This window comes from Artemia franciscana, chromosome 1 (assembly GCF_032884065.1).
Source record: "Artemia franciscana chromosome 1, ASM3288406v1, whole genome shotgun sequence".
In the NCBI taxonomy this organism is placed as follows: domain Eukaryota; kingdom Metazoa; phylum Arthropoda; class Branchiopoda; order Anostraca; family Artemiidae; genus Artemia; species Artemia franciscana.
This window is the reverse complement of record NC_088863.1, coordinates 64,984,933-65,004,424: the sequence shown is the minus strand read 5'-3', so window position 1 is coordinate 65,004,424 and position 19,492 is coordinate 64,984,933. Positions and strand designations below refer to the sequence as shown.

General features: G+C 35.7%; 1 protein-coding gene across 6 annotated transcripts in view; it reads left to right on the top strand.

Moving 5' to 3' along the window:
* LOC136032905 (G-protein-signaling modulator 2-like) overlaps positions 1 to 19,492 on the top strand; it is a 97,157-nt gene that overhangs the window by 30,002 nt on the left and 47,663 nt on the right. For all 6 annotated transcript variants that reach the window (XM_065713357.1, XM_065713366.1, XM_065713384.1 and 3 more), the window contains exons 4-5: positions 6,375 to 6,517; positions 13,299 to 13,422. In XM_065713357.1, the coding sequence (XP_065569429.1) occupies positions 6,375 to 6,517; positions 13,299 to 13,422 (267 nt within the window). The remainder of the gene's footprint in view (positions 1 to 6,374; positions 6,518 to 13,298; positions 13,423 to 19,492) is intronic.

Here is a 19,492-nt window from a genome sequence, read left to right as displayed (position 1 = left end):
ATTTGTAACTTACGAAGCAGTGATCGGATCTTAATGAAATTTCATATTTAGATGGACCTTGTAACACAGATCTCTTATTTGAAATTCCTTCCGGGTTCAGTGTCATTGCGTGGCGTGGGGGCGGGGGAACCGGAAATCTTGGAAAAGGCTTAGGGTTGAGAGATCATGATGAAACGTGTTGGGAAGAATAAGCAAAAGTCCAAGATGCGTAGCTGACATAACGGATTGGATCCGCTCTCTTTGGGGGAGTTGGTGTGTGTGTGTGTGTGGGGGGGGGGGTGTAATTCGGAAAAATTAGAAAAAATGAGGTATTTTTAACTTTCGAACCGGTGATCACATCTGAATGAAATTTGACATTTAGATGGATCTTGTGCTTCAGAGCTCTTATTCTAAATACTGACCAGATCCGGTGGCATTGGGATAGTTGGAGGGGGAAATCGGTAATCTTGGAAAACGTGAAAATTGAGATCTTTATCTTACGAATGGGTGATTGGATCTTAATGAAACTCGATATATAGAAAGATTTTATGTCTCAGATGCTGCGTTTTCAATTTGAATTTGATCCGGGACATAGGGGGTTGGGGGGGGGGGGGGAACAGAAATCTTGAAATTGGAAATTTTGGAAAACTCTTAGAGTGGAAAGATTGGGATGAAAATTGATAAGAAGAATAAGCACAAGTTATAGATAAGTGATTTACATAATTGGAATAGATCCGCTCTATTTGGGAGAGTTGGGGGGGGTGTTAATTTGGAAAAATTAGAAAAATTTAGGTATTTTTAACTTAAGGACGGGTAACCGGATCTTAGTGAAATTTGATATTTAGAAGGAACTAATGTTTCAGAGCTCTTATTTTAAATCCTGACCTGATCTGTTAACATTGGGGGGAGTTGGAGCGGGAAACCAGAAATCTTGGAAAACGCTTGGAGTGGAGAGATTGGGATGAAACTTAGTGGGTAGAATAAGCAAATATCATAGATGTCATTGACGTAACTGGACTGGATCCGTTCTCTTTGGAGGAGCTAGTGGGGTCCAATGCTTTGGCGAGTTTGTTGCTTTTGGAGGTGCTAGGACGATGAGAATTTGTAGGCGTGTCAGGGAGTTGCATAAATTACCTTGATAAAGTCCCTTTATCCGGTTCGACCATCTGGGGGGCTGAAGGGAGTGGAAAAATTAGAAAAAAATGAGGTATATTTAACATACGTGTGGGTGATCGGATGTTAAAGATTTTTGACATTTAGAAGAACCTCGTGTCTCCGAGCTCAAATTTTAAATCTCGACCGGAATTAAGCCTCTGATTTTCCATTTGAATCAATCTATCGATTCTTAGAATTTTGCTAGAGCTCATACCATATGCGCTCTTGGCTCTTGGCTCTTCCGGCCTCGTCACAAGTGCTATATGAGCTCTTGACTCTTGTTTGCTACGATTCACTTCACAGTATCATATATTACATTTCACCCAGTGCTATTTAGAAATACCACAAGTTGCAAGCAAACTATTTCTCTGAGTTAGCATCATCGTTTAGAACTAATGTATAATTGTCTGAAATTTGAACGTGCGCCAGGGACCTCAGAAGTACTGACAATCTTGCAATTTCCAATGATTTCTAATTCTTTTAACCTGGCATGCAACCCATATACACAGTATTCAAGTGTGTCTTAGCTACTCTAGTGCTTAACACCACGTTAATAAAGGGTAAACTTGCAACTTTCTGAAATGGTTTTAGTCCTGGAATTCCTGTAGAAGTAGTCTTACCTCGTCAATAGTCTCAAGTGATACCAAATTGAGAATTTTTTTTTATTCCTGACTCGTGTTTCTACCTGCATGCAAGTCGCGCTTAATATACCAAAACACATTAAAACAGCATTAATTATAAAAAGAAAGTAAAATGGACATAATGAAAGAGAAAGCACATTGGTGGTTTTGATTATAATCATATCTTTCAAATTGCCTGGACTTTTTGTCTTCTTTCCTTATGAATACTTTTGAGCCAGAGATGGGTGTTGAGAAAGGACCAGAGGGATGAGGGAATTTTGCTGACGATGAGTGGCTTTATATATACTGTCAGAATACTCATCTAAATTCGAAAAAATCTTCTTTTATTAGCATGCCCGATCCCTCTGAGGGATTACCTCTTGTTTTTCCGTGGTTTTTCCTTATATCATTAAAATCATTACTACGAAATCATAGGCAGCGCAATAATACTGCCTAAATAAAGACTGATGCGGGCACAATGTATTATTTGTTCATTTTTTTTTTGTTTTAGACCAGGGTACTTCAAATAGAAGGGGTTATTGTAGGAGTTTTGGAAAGGGGTCATTTGCTCTGAAGTTGAGAGGGCTAGTTCCCTTTTTAATATTCGAAAGTGATTAGAGGGTGACCATTTCCCTTATGCCCATCATTTCCCCAAACACGTCCAACAAAAATTTCGAGATAGCCATTTTGTTCAGCAGAGTTGAAAGGACCGGAAATTATTTCTTTGACAATGGCAACTCCGTGCATCCCTCAGTGCAAGGGTTGCAAGTTATGCCCTGTTCGTATATGAGGTTTTTATAGAATGAGTGGTCGTAGAAACTTCGGAGGGACTCATTAGATTGGTAATCGAAAGTTTTAGTGCCGCTTTCAATAGTCAAAAGTGGTTGAAGGGCAACCAGCCCCCTCCCATCATTTACCCAAATACATTTAAGCAAAATTTTTAAGTATAATTTGTTTAGAATAGTTGAAAGGTCCAGTAATTCTTTGAAGATTACAATCCCCCCACCGAAGCCGATAGGGCAAGGGTTACAAGCTTTACTTGTTGCCCATTGTTACCTTTGAGGTTTTTTTATGGACGTATCTGGTCAAAATTGTGAGATAGTAATTTTGTTAAAAATAGTCCAAAGAACACACAACAGAGACCCCGGGTTTAACAAAACCCACCAGAGCCCTGACGCATCGGTTGTAAGTTATGCACTGCGGGCATACAAGGTTTTTTATTGAATGAGTGGTTTTATGAATTTTGGATAGGGCTCAAAGGGGCTAATTCGATTCAAAATTAAAAGTTCTAGCGCCGTTTTTAAGAGAAAAAGATATTAGAGATCAATCAGCCATCCTCCCAAGTCCATTCATTTTCCAAATACCTCCAGTCAAAATTTTGAGACACCCATTTTGTTCAGCATAATACAACGATTCAGCAACTATGCCTCTAGGGCTATTGGGTATGTCACCCCCCACAATTATGCAATTGGCCCATTATACTATGAAACTATATGTTGCTTTAATAATAAATTAAAGAGAGCTCTGTGCATGGTTCCCAATAAGAAACCTAAGCAATATAATTGATAACCTAAAATTATAAAAAAATGAAACCTAAGCAAAGCAACATATATATGAGGGCATATGATAATATGCCATCATTTCCCAAAACACGTCCAAAAAAATTTTGAAATAGCCATTTTGTTCAGCAGAGTCGAAAGGACCGGAAATTATTTAATTGACAATGACAACTCCGTGCAGCCCTCAGTGCAAGGGTTGCAAGTTATGCCATGTTCGTATATGAGGTTCTTATAGAATGAGTGGTCGTAGAAACTTCAAAGGGGCTCATTAGATTGGTAATCGAAAGTTCTAGTGCTCCTTTCAATAGTCGAAAGTGATTGAAGGGCAACCAGCCCCCTCCCATCATTTACCCAAATACATTTAAGCAAAATTTTTAAGTATAATTTGTTTAGAATAGTTGAAAGGTCCAGTAATTCTTTGAAGATTACAATCCCCCCACCAGAGCCCATAGGGTAATGGTTACAAGCTTTACTTGTTGCCCATTGTTACCTTTGAGGTTTTTTGTATGGAAAGGGTGATCATAAAGAACAGAGAAGGTTCATTCACAGTAGCAACGAAAATGTTAGCTGCTGTTCTAAAAGTCAAGAGTGTTCAGATCAGCCCTTCCCCACGCCCTTTTTTCCCAAGTTCTTCCGAACAAAATTTTGAGATAGCCATATATTAGTATGAAATTCGGATGTGGCTCATTCAGTTGGGAATCATAAGTACCCGTGTGCTTTTTAAAATTCGAAAATGATAAGAGGACAACTACCTCCCATCCACGTCTTCTTTTCCCCAAATGCAACTGATAGTAATTTTGGGATAACAGTTTTTTTTTAAAATAGTGTAAACATCACATAATAAGGCCTTCGGGGTTCAAAAAAACCCCTAGAACCTCGTGTTGAGGGCTCTAAGCTATGCCCTGAAGTTATATAAGGTTTTTATAGAGGTTGTTGTCGGATAAATTTTAGAAGAGGCTAATTTAATTGGAAATTTTAAGTTTTTGTTCACTTTTAAGAGTCAAAAGTGATAGAGAGCAACTAGCTAGATACGTACCCAATCGTATCTGATCAAATTGTAAGATAATAATTTTGTTAAAAATAGTCCAAAGAACACACAACAGAGATCCCGGGGTTAACAAAACCCACCAGAGTCCTGACGTATCGGTTGTAAGTTATGCACTGCGGGCACACAAGGTTTTTTATTGAATGGATGGTTTTATGAATTTTGGATAGAGCTCATTTGATTGGATATTGGAAGCTATAGTGTCTTGTTTAAGTCAAAAGTGAATTAAGGGCAAACCGACCGACACCGCTCCTCCATGCCCATCTTGTACAAAACAATAACATCAATAAAAATTGTCAGACATCTATTTTTTCCAGCATTGTTAAAAGATCCAGTAATTATGCTTTTTGGTACGTCAACATCCTCACAGCCCCCAGGCAAGGGCAGTAAGCTAGGCAGCTCCCTCGGTGTTTACATAGTCTATAGTATATGCTATTGTTTTATTATAGAAATAAAACGTTATTATAGAAATGTATTTTGAATTTACTTTTCAAAAAGACAAAGAGTATTCAGCTGAGTCTTTCAGAAAAATATCATTGAAACTTTCAAAGGGGCTAATTCGATTCAAAATTAAAAGTTCTAATGCCGTTTTTAAGAGTAAAAATATATTAGAGATCAATCAGCCATCCTCCCAAGTTTATTCATTTTCCAAACAAACCCAGTCAAAATTTTGAGACACCCATTTTGTTCAGCATAATACAACAATTCAGCAATTATGCCTCTAGGGATATTGGGTATGTAACCCTCCCACAATTATGCAATTTGTCCATTACGCTATAAAACTATTTGTTGCTTTAAAACTAAATTAAAAAGAGCTCTGTGCATGGTTCCCAATAAGAAACCTAAGCAATATATCGAGATAGACTGAGGATATTATGCTGTAACTTTCGGTGCTGTTACTCTCACTTCTTCTTTTCTTACAATTCAAATGAATCAAAGGACCGTAGTGTATTCAGGTTGTCAAAGAGCATAGATAAAAATTTTTGGGGATGACATTAAGCGTATTTCTTAGGTCAACTACCACAAATCAGCGTCAATATATAGCTGAAACGAATAGAATTACAATAAACGAACGAGCCATACTCAAAACGGGCAAAATAAACACAAGGAGGACTGACAAAACCCAGGCCTTCTCAAGAACAAAACATGATTTGCACTTCACTGAAAAAAAAAATACATTTTAATGTTTTCACTTTTTTACTTTAATGCACGAAAAATCATTGAAACTTTAAGGAATAAATGACTGTGTAAGCATATTAAACTGACAATCCACGGTCAGTTGTGTTCTTTTTTTTCAGTAAACTTCAAATTATTTTCTGGTCTCGAGAAGGCCAGGAGCTTGTCAGACTAGTATATAAGGTTTCTTACATACTTTTTTTTACATACTTATTTTAAAAATTTATTGTTTATTTATTTTAAGGAAAGGACTTGAACTATCAATTAATAATCGAATGAATACCCTACAAAGTTCATGTGACCATGAGGCAGAGCTGGGGATGGGAAAAAGCCCCCCCCCCCTTATACGAATTGCGTTGATTTTAGGATTTAATCTTGCTCTGTACTTTCATAATAACAGAGTAGATCATAAATATTCCTAGAAATTCAGAGGGATTACTCGTCAATTTCATATTTTTGATGTTTTTTCCTGTTTCCTCCCCCCAAACCAAATTCCAGAATACGATTCTGTGAATTATATATCAATTTCGTCTCTCCCTTAGAACTGGTTCAGCATTTTTCTGAAGGTTCAGTGAGAATAGGGAGGTTTGACATTAACATTATTCCCTCTTTTAATCCCTCTTCATTTCTGGGAATACTTCTGGTTTACGCTGTTATTAAAGTAAAGAGTAACAGCAAAACCTCCAAAGGAGGAGAAAATTTATTCCCTATAAGAGGGGTGCTACCATTCCTCATCCTTAACTCTTGATTTTGTCTTCTGGTAATCAATTATGAACGCGAAAGAGATTTTATTATATTAAAAGGATTTTTTCTCCTTTAAAAATATCTTCTCTGTTTCAGATTGGAGAAGGGAGAGCTCTTTACAATCTCGGAAATGTTTATCATGCAAAAGGTAAGCACATCGGCCGACTAGGACAGCAGGATCCTGGAGAATTTCCTGAAGAAGTTCGTCTTTGTCTACAGACAGCTATTGGATATTATGAGTTAGTCTTTGCTAATTCTTTGTTCAGACAGGAAATCCTCCTGATAGTTAATAATTCTTTGCTATTAATAATCCAACGAAAACACGATTCATTAATACGTGAAAAAATATTTTTTCTCATTTTTAATTCAGAAATATTATCAAAACAGTTCCTCAGCTTATATAAATGGTCTTTGAAAGTGGTATGATAGAGGATACATCAAACAGCTAGTGGTAACAAACTGTAAGTAAGGAGCTCATTCGTAACCGAAACTCTAAAAAAAACGGAAATTTCTTATCAATAAGATACATCAAAAGAATCGAATTTTTATGTTGATTTTAAATATATGATTTTCATCAAGTTTATTCTTCCCCGTCAAAAGTTAAAAGCCTGAGAAAATTTGCCATATTTTTGAAAAAAGGAGGAACACCCAAGGCTTTTACTCTGAAATCTTAAAATTCGGGGACAAGCCTTCAAAATTGGGGTATATTCGGAGAAAAACATGAAAATTAGTTCCCTTGTGAAAATTTCGGATCCCAAATTTACTTTACCTTCCTTTTCAGGCTCCAGTAGTGCACCTCCTAGCTGAAAACGCTTATTGCTGATATTGTGACAAAAACTTCAAAACTGTTTTCAAAATAAAAAAAAATAATAATAAGGGCTGAAATATACTCTGGCACTATGTTGCTTTAGCTTATACATTGAATTGAGTTTGTCACTTTATTGTTTACCCCAAAAACGAGGTTTTTATGCCGCATATTTTCAGAAAGATGGCAAAAATAAAGCATATAACGCGATAATCACCTACAGAGTAACAACATCTGCAATGATTTCTCCGATCTAGGAGATATTCGCTGGCAAGTGGGCTTGAACATACACTAGGATTAAAAGAAAATTCCAAAATGAAAATAAGGAGCAATATTAAATGTGAAAAGAAACAGAAATTCTCACACATATGACGGGGTCACCCCTTTTGCAACACCTTGCTCTATACGCTGAAGTTTCAATTTTGTCCCAGTTCTAAAAGAACAACTCCTGAAACCGAAAGATCGGTTAATAAGAACAATAAGAAGCTTTTTTGAAAGTACTACAAATTTTATCGTGAATAGACGGGTGTTGAAGAAGGGACAACCTCCCTCATTAATGTAATAATTTTTGTTTGCTTTAAGATTTAATGTTGCTCCTTATTTTCAGTTAAAGAATTGTTTTTATTTGATTCCTGGTGTATGGTCTTGTCCTTTTGCCAAATAATATTCACTAATCCAGAGAAATCCGTGCACATGTTGTTGCTCTGTATGTGATTACCGCGTTTCTATGATTTATTTTTGCAATCTTTCTGAAAATAAGTGGCACAAAATCCTTGTTTTTAGGGTAAAATAATAAAGTAACAAAGTTTAGATAATGTAAAAGCTAAAGCAAAAGAGTGCCAGAGTACATTTCAGCCATTTTTTCTACTTTGGAAACAATTATGTAGTTTTGCCGCAATATCAGCAATAAGTGTTTGCAGCTATGAGTTTCAACTTTCAGTTGAAAACATTTTCTTTTTTGTTTCATTTCTGATTGTCTTATAAATAATGCCAGAAAATCTGGCACCACCTTCATGGAAAAAAATCCCCCTTTCCGCATAACATTTGACTAGAAAATTCAATCCCGGTGAAAATTTACCCTGGACAACTACACTTAACGTCTCCTCGTGTAAAATTGAGTTGGCAAAGCGAAAGAGCAAGGAGAAAGTTAAGACAAATAAAAAGAATTGTTTTGGAAAATTCACCAGTGTAATATTACGCTGACAGTTCAACCCTGGGAAACCTTCCTCCTTATGTAAAATTCTCTCCACCAAAAATATCTCCTGCAGGAAATTCAACACCTCCCTCCTACTCGAAAAATGTATGCACACTTCCATTGTAATCATGCATACTAGTAGACTTAAAACGTGCCATACTTATATAGTTCCTGATTAACCACCTACCCCCACCCTTCCTGTGACCGTCCATGTTCCAAACATAATAATTATTGCAGTCCCAATTTTATACTAGTCCATCTAGTGCTATAAAGCTTTCACAAGAAAACCATAAGGGCCTAATATCAAAATTTTTCATTTAGGCTGTAATATACATTTTTAAAATTTTTATACATAAAAATATACATTTTTCTTTTATTTTTTAATCACATATTCTGGATCAATTCCGTTTTAATCTACTGTTCCCCGGTTTTGTACATAATCAATAGCTTAATGTTGCCTCATTTGGAGGGTTAGGAAGTGGGGCAACGGTATGAAGATTGTATTTAGGGAAAATTCTGAAGAAGAAATACATTCCCACCGTAATTTTTTTTATTCCATTGTTTCCATCTTAGAACACTCTTCATAGAGGGTTACTGATTGCTCAAGTATTATAAGTGTGAAGGTATGCCTAGATATTTCAAACAAATACACTTTTCTCAATTTGAGCGGAATATCTGTTCCCTAAAATTTTCTTCTGCAAGACCGTAAAAAGATCCTAAAGTGCAGTTTAACCTCTCAATCAAGCACGGACGCCTACCAAGAATATGTAGGGGGGAGGCACAAGAATAGTAATCATAGGAGGAGGGGAGAGAAAGACATTTATGGATAAAAGGGGGCACGAACAACGAAATGCTCAGTGGAAAATGAATGAACTGAAATTTTACACACCAAATAAAACAAAATTTAAAACCACAAGGATTCTTGGAAAAAAGGGTAGTTCCTTTAGACAGTATGTATTAAACATAAATACAGTTTGTTCATAAACAAAATTAGCCAAATGGTAAGAAAATGTTATAGCAATCCGAATGCCGAATTCAATGAAATGGGCTAATCGTTTAATCTCATGAAGACGGTACTTTTGTCACCGAAGATCTAAATCTCAATCATCTTCTATTTGGTTTTAATGCGTAGTAGCAATAGAGACAAAAACTAACGAACAAGAGAGCAGTGAAATTGTGGCAAGTGAATTAATATTTACTGGGGCTGGAAAGGCACTTGTGATAAATCACTAAGGGTGGCAACGGGATAGGGTGATTTTCGGGGATATTTCGGGGATCAGTTTTTTTTTGGGGAAACGCATAAATTCTCGAGGAAATCCTTGAAAATCTGGGGATAGTGGAAGCCATGTGAAAACCCCCTAAAAGTCTTAGTATAATAATTAAAATTACACCATCAAATTCAGCGCATCAGAGAACCCATTGTAGAGGTTTCAAGCTTCTATATTCAAAAATGTTGACTTTTGAATTTTTTGCCAGAAGTAAAATCACGGTTACGTGTTTTTTTTTTTTTTCAGGAGGATAGTGTTGAGCCAGCGGTCCAAGAATTTTGTGAGAAGGCTCATTCAAACAAAAATTTAAAAGTTCTAGTGCCCTTTTTAATTTAACAATAAAATAGAAGGCAACAAGGCCCCCTCCCTCGCTCGTTTTTCCCAGTGTCACCAGATCAGAATTTTGAGATAGCCATTTGGCTCAGCATTGTTGAAAAGCTAATAACTATGTCTTTCAGGACAATTTAATCAACCACATTCCCCGGGAGAATGGCTGCAAGTTATGAACTTTGCCTGTTGTTTACATACAGTATCGGTTATTGGGAAGTATACAGACGGTTTCAGGGGGATTTTCTTCTGGCCTGAGGAAGGGGGCTACGTGGGAGGATTTTTTTATGGAGGAAGTGTTCATGGCGGAAGAGAATTTTCCATGAAGGGAGTGCCGGATTCCCCAGTATTATTTAAAAAATGATCAGAAATTCAATAAAAAAACAACTTTTTTAAAGGGAAAGAAGGAGCAACATTAAAACTCACAGAATTTTTTCATATATTAGGGGGTTTGCCCCCTCGTCCATTTTTTTTAGTTATTTCAAAAGAGCTATTTATTCTAATGAAACGGTTTTTGTGGTTTAAGGACCATTCTTAAAGAATTGGAAAGAAATTTGAACTTTAAGTATGGATAGCGAGGTATTGACGAGGGGGCAAAACCCTCATATACATATTAATTTCTTTTCGTTTTAATTTTTAATGTTGCTCCTAACTTTCACTTAAAAAAACTTGTTCTTTTCTTATTCAATTCAACACTAGAAACACATGAACCATGGTTTCAAAACAGATATACCAAAATGAAAGAAAGGAACGATGGGAAAACATGAAAAACAAAAACAACATTATCCCCTTATATATTTAATTATCGCAACTATCTTCCTTTATCCTACCAATCTCCCCCTCTCCAACAAGCTCTTTCGGATGCATGCTAGACTGAAGGGCTTCCCTTTATTAACAGTTGTCATTAGTATGCTTTGACCTCACTCATAAATACAAAAGGGGGCAATTAATGCAAATAGAATTATTCTTATCATATTACTTTAAAATAAAAAACTCAAAATAAAAAATGCGACTGATAGTTGTCAGTCTAGTTTTTCAGAAGGAAAAAATGGATTTCTGCAACATAAATAATTTGATTTGAGAAAAGAAACAAGCCTGATAACTAGTTAAAGTTTTTGTCAGAAGATAACCAATGGGAAGAGTATTGACACATGACAGCTAAGCATTAACAATTAGGTCTACCTAGTTTGTCTCTTCTCAGACAGCCACGCAGACAAATGAGAGAACCAACGCTTTAGGATTTTGGCCTCTAAATTAAGCGAGGTAAAGCTTCTTTAGTAGAAAAATACTAAGCACCAAAGTACATTACCGAATCCAAAGCAGGGAAAACCCTGCTGTTACCAAAATCATTAGGCGGAGGCCCAAAGGGATCATTTATTGCAAAATATTTACATTGTTTATTTTTAATATCTTGACCTCTTACTTTAACTCATTCGCTAAGTAAGGCTATATGGCAAGCCGTATTTTAACGAACGAAGTTACGCAGATGCTTTTAAGATATTATTGGGTATCACTGGGGCCCGCATAGAAAATTAAATAAACGAGTCTTCCCTATTCCTATGAAGAGCTTGCGATCTGAGGAAAGATATTATGTCCATGATCACAACCTGTCCCTCCAATGAAACCGAACTGGTCAGAAACAAATCAAGCGAAACACAAAGAGATGCTTCAATATTAACAATAAATTTAAAAAATGGTCCGCCCAAATCTCTTTTGTATGGACGAGATTACTTGCATCTGTCTTCTTTTTTTAAAGTTGACAGATCTGTGCAGTGACTATTCGTCTTGATCAGTATGTTCTGAACCAATTGACCAGCTGAACCAGGGTTCAGCTAAGGAAGGTAACAAACTTTACTCGAACTTGCAGAGTTAGAGCCAGAAATATTGAGTTGACAGTTACTCTTCGTTTTTTTTTTTTTTTTTTTTTTTTTTTTTTTTTTTTTTTTTTTTTTTTTTTTTTTTTTTTTTTTATCTCAGCAGTGATATTTGAGTATGATCAGCGTTTTCTGGAGTAAATTGTATTATCTCATATTTATTCTGTAACAATGCTTTCTGAAAAGCCACTTTATTTGCTCTCATCTCATCGTAAGCGGTTTAAAGGTTTGCCAAGATAACAAAATGTAGCCGAATTTCCAGAATTATAGCCGAAATATACAGCAGACTGTTTCTCAACCGTCATTCTTTCCGTCGTCCCCCAATCATTAGAATTTTCTTTATCAAATCTTGCAACTTCTATGTTGCACATTCTTTATATTTCGTACTGTACATGGAATATATTTTATTGTGCACATATTTTATCATGGTCCTCTAACTTTCAATGCTTTTGCCTGACTATCTATCTATGAATTTAATTAAGAGCTGCAAAAGGTAAAAAAAACCGAGTCAAGTAAATTGTGGAGGAGGTCATAACTTTTTGCTGGTATGTTTTCATAATTTTTCGGGTCAGACTTCAGGGTGATGGTTTTTCTCGGACAAAACTAACGAGGGGTGGGTTTTCAAAAGATAACAGGGTTCAATCATTTCGCCTTTTTCTTTGGTTTGTGGCTTAGTTTGATGCTTTGTGTTTTGTTAGAGTTTTCGTATTGCAAAGCTTTATTAAAAAAGAAAAGAGTTTCCTTTAAAAGGGAACAAAAACAATTGTATAATTGTCAGGAATTTCTAATTCCTTTTCTTTGTCATGTAAGTACTTTTAAGGGTTCTGCAATAGCGAAGAAGTGACAAAGGCTAAACGTTTTGAAACAAAAGCTAGCTCTCTATCCTATAAATAAATGTAATATGATATTGTGTTAAGATTTAATTTTGTAAAAGATGAGCAAACAGTGCATAAAAAAACGAATCTTGCCCATCATATACATAAGATGACTGACTCATGAAAACTGAAGTGAACAAATTAATTTTTTCGTCGGTTCCCCTCAGCTCTTTATTTGGTTGTGCCATTGACTTTTCTTGTTTCACATTTTAAATCATAACTACGTTTATCATATCTACATCTTTCTATCCTTACAAATTTCAATTCATAAATTTTAGTTTAGCATTCTGCTGAAGGGGGGGGAAGGGTATGGTTGGTCAGCAAAGATCATTATGCTTTCCGTTTATAGTCATAATAATTGTATTTTGAAGGATTTTAGAGCAGAAAATTTACTTGGCTTAGAGACTCGAGGGTTTCTCGGATTCTTGTTTCGTGCAGTTGGAAGACTTTGAGCGTGGTTTGGGTGGAGGGGGAGGTAGTGATTGGAGTTAATATTTTCCCACTCTCATGAAAATATCGCTTTCTTAGGCAGTAAACCTGGTAGGATATCTGTAGGTATGTAATAATACTACGAATTTATGAGATTTCGTGATTTGGCACAGGAAACTTAAAAGGGTATTTTATTTAAATTTCCGTAGATATAACATTTATTAAGTCCAACGTCATTTATTTTCAGACAGAATCTATCACTTATGCGAGAGTTACAGGATCGTGCCGCCCAAGGAAGAGCCTGTGGCAACCTAGGAAACACACACTATCTCTTAGGAAATTTTTCGCAAGCAATTTGCTATCACCAAGAGGTAGGCTACTGCTGATTATTGTTCTACTACTGGCAAGCTACCTAGAGCATCATTTTATTGGCTAAATAGTATGATGATTGTTACAGTAAAAGCTCTTGTTACAATTGGTGCAATACTATATCTCTTTAAACACTTTCAGAGATAAACACTTTTTAAACAGTTCCAATTCCAGTATCAAAAGTCATATTCTAAGGAAGTAATTATGATACAATGTACAAGTATTGATCATAGCATCCATTGATTGCACAATGGAGTTTGTTTCCTTGATTACAAATGATAAGCTCTCTAACTTTTTGACAACTTCACATAAAAAAAAAAAAAATATTTCACACACGATCACACAGTAACAAAAAACTCAAGTGTATTACAGAATTCTGTGACTTTTTCAATGATCAATTTTACTTGCTGTTAAGCTCAAACAGCCATTGCTGCCGTTTAGAATAATTAAACAATTGATTCATATGGCTTTTGAGTAATTGCCTTTTTGCCCGATACATCTGAATGTTTGTAGCTCGATAAATTCAATGACAAATCAGCTAAATTTGCTAAACTTGACAACTAAACCACTATGACAAACAGCTATTTTCTAGTCTGTTAACCCAGGATGAAAGTAGATTTCAGGTGAGACCCTTTTTTAAACAAGAAAATTTAATAATTTGTTACAGACAGAAAATTTAAAATTAATAAAAAAATATAAGATGAATGAAAACTATAAGATAATTGCAACAATCGGAATAGCATTAAAAATGGGATTTTAGTAAACAAGACAAAAAAAAAATCTAAGATAAAAAAGAATTAAAGCTAAAAAAAGGCCGATTTTTAGGCTTATAATAGACTCTAAAAGAATATACACCACTTGTGTTAATGGTGTTAAATGATGTTAATGATAAAGAAGAAGAGATTATGTTGCGCTGAACTAAGCTTTATTTTTAAGACACTTTTTTAACATGAAACAAACCATTGCAGTGGAACTGAAAAATAAGTGGAGACACAAAGTGGGAAACGGAATAAGTAGAGGTTGGATGAATTGCCCCTGACCACTTATTATACTTTCGATCAAAGGCAGAGAATCGGAAGATTCTCTGTTCTCCGCGGAGCATAGTCATGCGAAAGAAGTGCATCCGTCAAAAGTTAGAGGAACGAAACAGTCGTTGTTTGCCCGTGGAAGCTCAAATGATCTAGTAATCTAATGAAAATTCTAGCTAAAATTAAGGATAAACATGGTTATCTCCTTTTAATAATAAGCTTCAATCGTTTGGACGGTTCTTCAGAACCTCTTTGTTATCTCTGCAGATAGTCTTCATTTTGCTTGTGATCGGTGATCACCCTTCCAGTGATGATAATTTAAGCCTATTGTTTATTTTGACGGCCAAATTTCTATCAAATAGGAGAACCCAATAATTAATTTTTGACAACTGACTTGTTTTCTAGCATTTTCTAGAGCTCCGTTTAAAAATTATTAATATATTCGACATAAATTCCATTTTTCGTTTGCCTTATTACGATTTAACTGTTATTAGTGTTTCTATTTTTTTTTCTAGTCATAGAGCCTTACAGGGGAGACTAAGTTGAAGTGTTTTTTGGTTTTATTATTGTTGTATATAAAACACTGGAACTTGTTAAGCACTTTTATATTTCTTTTTTTTTTTAATTTCAACTTTTTATGAAAAATTATTTATTAATTGTTTTAAGGAATAAAAAAGAGTCTTTTACTAATTTCAGTAAGAATAATCCTACCCATAATTTCTATTTCTATCACATTAACCCCCCCCCCCCTTAAACTTTATAATGTCTAACAATTAGTTTTTTTTCATCCAGTTTCATTTTTCTTTTTCTAAAGATCTTTCTTGAAGTTTTCAAAAATTTGTTGGATTCTTCTTTAGTACCTTAAAGCTTTAATCTTCCTTACTGTGGATCATTTAATGTTCTAGAGAAACTTGTAAGGATAAGTGGAAAACTCGGATTTTTCAGTGGTATTATTCATGGCATGCTATTCAAAGAAAATTGTCTGGTGCTAAGCCTTATTTATAAGAAATTTTTAGAACATGAAACAAACCATTGCAGTAGAACTGAAAAAAGGAGTGGATTATTTTATTTTTCCTAGATATAAGCCTTGTACAAGTTTTGTTAAAAACTTATCAGGTTTAGCTTTCCTTTTTTACGTTGAATTTTAAGATCCTATCACAGTTTCAAATTTGTAACTGCCTTTGTCAAGCTAAGAATTACACGCAAGTTAATAAAGATAAGTTTGCCTATTTTTAAAATATCAATATGAATTTAAAGAATCATAGGAAAAATTACCCTTTACAGCATATACTTAGAACTGATTTTTTTTTTATTATTATTATTAAAAGAAACAACCATTTTATGTTTCAGAGACTGTTCTTGGTTACATGTATTGGTTGTAAAGTCAATATAAATGGTGTTAATGATGAAGAACAAGAGGTTATGTGGCGCTGAACTTTAGTATGGAGTGTGTTCTAGAACCCACTTACCACTAATAAAAGTTAATCATTTGTTATTATTTTCGTCCCAAGTCAACACATACCGCTAAACTGAAAGCGATTTGTATTATCAAAAGTGTAAAATAGATTGCAAATTTAGCGTCTGTTATTGTAATCATTTTAGGGGTAAATTTGTTATTATCTGTCATTTGATGCTGAACGTAACAGTAAACAATTAATATTGATGACAAATGAATTCTGTGTCGCAAATGGTCAGTTGGATAATATGGATATGTAATTCTACTAATGTTACTGCCATCTACCACCTAACTGCCCCAGCAAATTTTAAGCAGGTCTTGAATGAAAGGAAGCAAGTCATGAGCGCACATAACAAGTTTGTTACTCGCAGAAACTATTTTGAAACGAACTTCTCGATATAAATTTGTCCTCGTTGTGTCAGGAATGACGTGTCACAAAAAGCCAAAAAAGAAATATATGAATACAAAACCAATTATAAATGAAATATAAACATTAGATTTATCGTAGAGATGCAAAAATACGAATATTTTAAGATGTGCGGAGTTGAAACCAGATTTGCTTTAATGCTGTTTTTAAATTTTTGCTGGGTACATTTTTGGATACAGTCAACAAGGCAATAGCAACAATGGTATTAATATTAATAGAGTTTCGTCAAGCGATCTTCTTTTATGGTACTTGCATAAGTTGCCTCTTATCATATATCTTTTATCTACAAACATATCATATTTGTAGCGGTAGATGTCATGGTTGCGATGTTAGCAATATTAAGTGTAATTTTTGTTAATCTTAACGGCCAAGATTATGGCGAAAACAAATTTATGGGATCTAATCTAACCTCTTTTAATGCTTTTTATAGATGTGTGCTGAGCAAACTTTGCTAAGTAAGTTTTTAAAACAAATTGGAGGGTAACCAGCCCCTCTCCCACGCCCCTCTGTTTTCCAAAGACATTTGGTCAAACTTTTGAGATAGCCGTTTGGTTAAGTATGTCCCCTTCCACGCTAACACAGCCATTAGGGCAAGGTCTACAAGTTATGCTATTCGCCCATCGTTACATACAATATTCGTTAACGTCAAAGGGGAGTATCTTTAACCACTGGTGTCCATAAGCTCAAAGGAATTCAGATGAAGCGTTCTGGTACTACTGAGGGGAGTGTACCAAGAATCATTTGGGAAGACTTTAGCATCGACAAGCCTCCCCCAGAAATGCTGCAGACTCTTCAATGCTTTGTACCATGGCACTGAGAGCTGTATTCCAGTCAGCGGCTGGCGCAGCCCATCTATTGAATCATGGCAGGGGTGTGTCAAGGCTCTGCAGTGGTCCCAGAGCTCTTCAATGTCATCATAGACCACGATATGAGAAAGGTTACCTCACGTCTCAACTTTGTACTCAAAGTTCGGAGATTGCCTTATTACAGATGCTGATTCTGCTGATGACCTGACCATCCCAGCGGATTCCGTGATCAGTTGCTGGAAGCGCTTCAAATCTTACGAGAAGTTGCTGCTAATTTGGGAGTGTAGATAAACTGGAATAAACCGAAAATTATGGCCTTACACCTGCCTTCTCCTGCCGTCATTTATCCAGTCAGTCTGGACGGAACAACTAGCATAGAAGTGGCGCAAAGGTTCACCTACCTGGGATCCATAATTTCTTCAAATGGCTCGCTTCTCCCCTAGCTGCAATCCAATGTGTCTTTTGCTATGAGCAGGTTGAAGCGTCTTTGGTGAAAGCTGAATACCAGTCGCTCAACCAAACTGCGAATTTTCGACGCCCTTGTCGGCTCTTTGATGCTTTATGGAGCTGAAACTAGGCAAGCATCAGCAGCAACCCTAATGGCCATCTATAGATTTCTGTCGAAGAGTCTGAGAAGAATAAAAGGTCTATGATGGGTCGACTTAGTAAGTAACGCGAAGCTAATGCATCTCACCAAGCACTTCTGGGTTTCTACACAAGCAACCGAGCGTACACGGTCGGTTAGACATCTACTTTGAATGCCACCGCACTTACCCGCAAAGACGATCTTTGATTTTGACCCTATCAAAGCCAGTTGTAAGCGACCTTGCAGCTGACCAAAGAAACGATGGTCCGACAGCTTATCCGAGTTCCTAGCGATGGCAAAGATCAGACTGAGCGAAGCACAAACCCTTACAATGGACCGAAGTGGATGGAGGAGGCAGATGTCAGGAGACCTAAGTCAAAGATGTCAAGTCAAGTGAGGGGACTATCGAGCTAAATCAAAACACATTAAATGTATGCAGGTTTTCCAAAGGGCGTATCTCGTGTATGGCCTAGGGTATTAACTTGGAACTTTCAGGGAATGCTGTGAGGGATAATCAAGTAATCAAAATGTTATATATGGATGCTACTACTAATACTGCTGCTACCTCAACTATCTCCATCACTTCTATTATTACTAATACTACTTCTATGGTAACTACTACTACGTGTGAGGGTATTAAGGTGAAAATTCTAGAAAATGTTGAGGTGAAACTTGAACTAAATCAAAACACTGCATTTGCATACATATTGTCAAAAGAGCGTATCAGAAATATCTTAGGACTGACTTAGAGTATCAAGTTCAAACTTCCATTGCACGATCAGGTAGATGTGCAACCGACCAAAAAATAATATATTAATAGGTGTAATTCAGGGGCTGTAAATGAATTCAAACTGAATCAAAACACATTTTGCACATACCGGCTATCAAAGATCGTATCGCAGGAATAGCGTAGGGTAATAACTTGGTACTTTAAGGGAATGATGAGGGGATGATTAATTGACAAAATTACAATATGGGCAAACTACTACTGCTACTTTTACAACAACTAGTAATGCTATTACAGCTACAACTACTGCTTCTATTGTAACTACTACTAAGGGTAAGGGTATTAATGTGAAAATTTCTGTAAATTTTCGAGAGAATTTTAACCCCACTAAACATGTTCGCGCACTATATGCATATAAGTTGTCAAAATGGTGTATCAGTAATGTCATATAAATGGTTTTAGAGTTTTAAGTTGAAATTTCCTGGGTACGATGAGTGTCTTCTGATCCAACATAACTATGCGGACGAACTAAGTATTTTTTTTTTTTTGTGTTTCAAAATTTTTCTTATTTGGAAACCAGCCAACTATCAGGTTGTAAATGGCTAGTATTTTTTTTGTTGAGTTGGGAGGGTGTGTGACGCCTAAAATGCGTATTCTTGTGGCAAAATTTCAGCTTTTATAGATAGATTCCTCAGGTCAGTCCAGAGATAGATTTACCCGAACTTCTCTCCAAAGATTTAATATAGTTATAGATGTATGCAGATCAAAGGTGTGTAGATATATATCCCTAAGTGGCTAATAGCTGAATTTTTGCACCAAAAATATTCTGACTGTAAAGAAAGAGATATCAATTATATTTACCTGCACAAACGCGGTAGTCATTAGAGAAGACTTTTCTAATAATAATATTTGTTAAAGAGCCCACCCCCCCCCATTCAAAGTCTTGAATATAATGTTTCAGATTAGCCAGACCCCCCCCCCCCATAAAAAATATTATAAATATTTAGCCTAAAAAATATTTTGGCGGTGAATCATATAAATG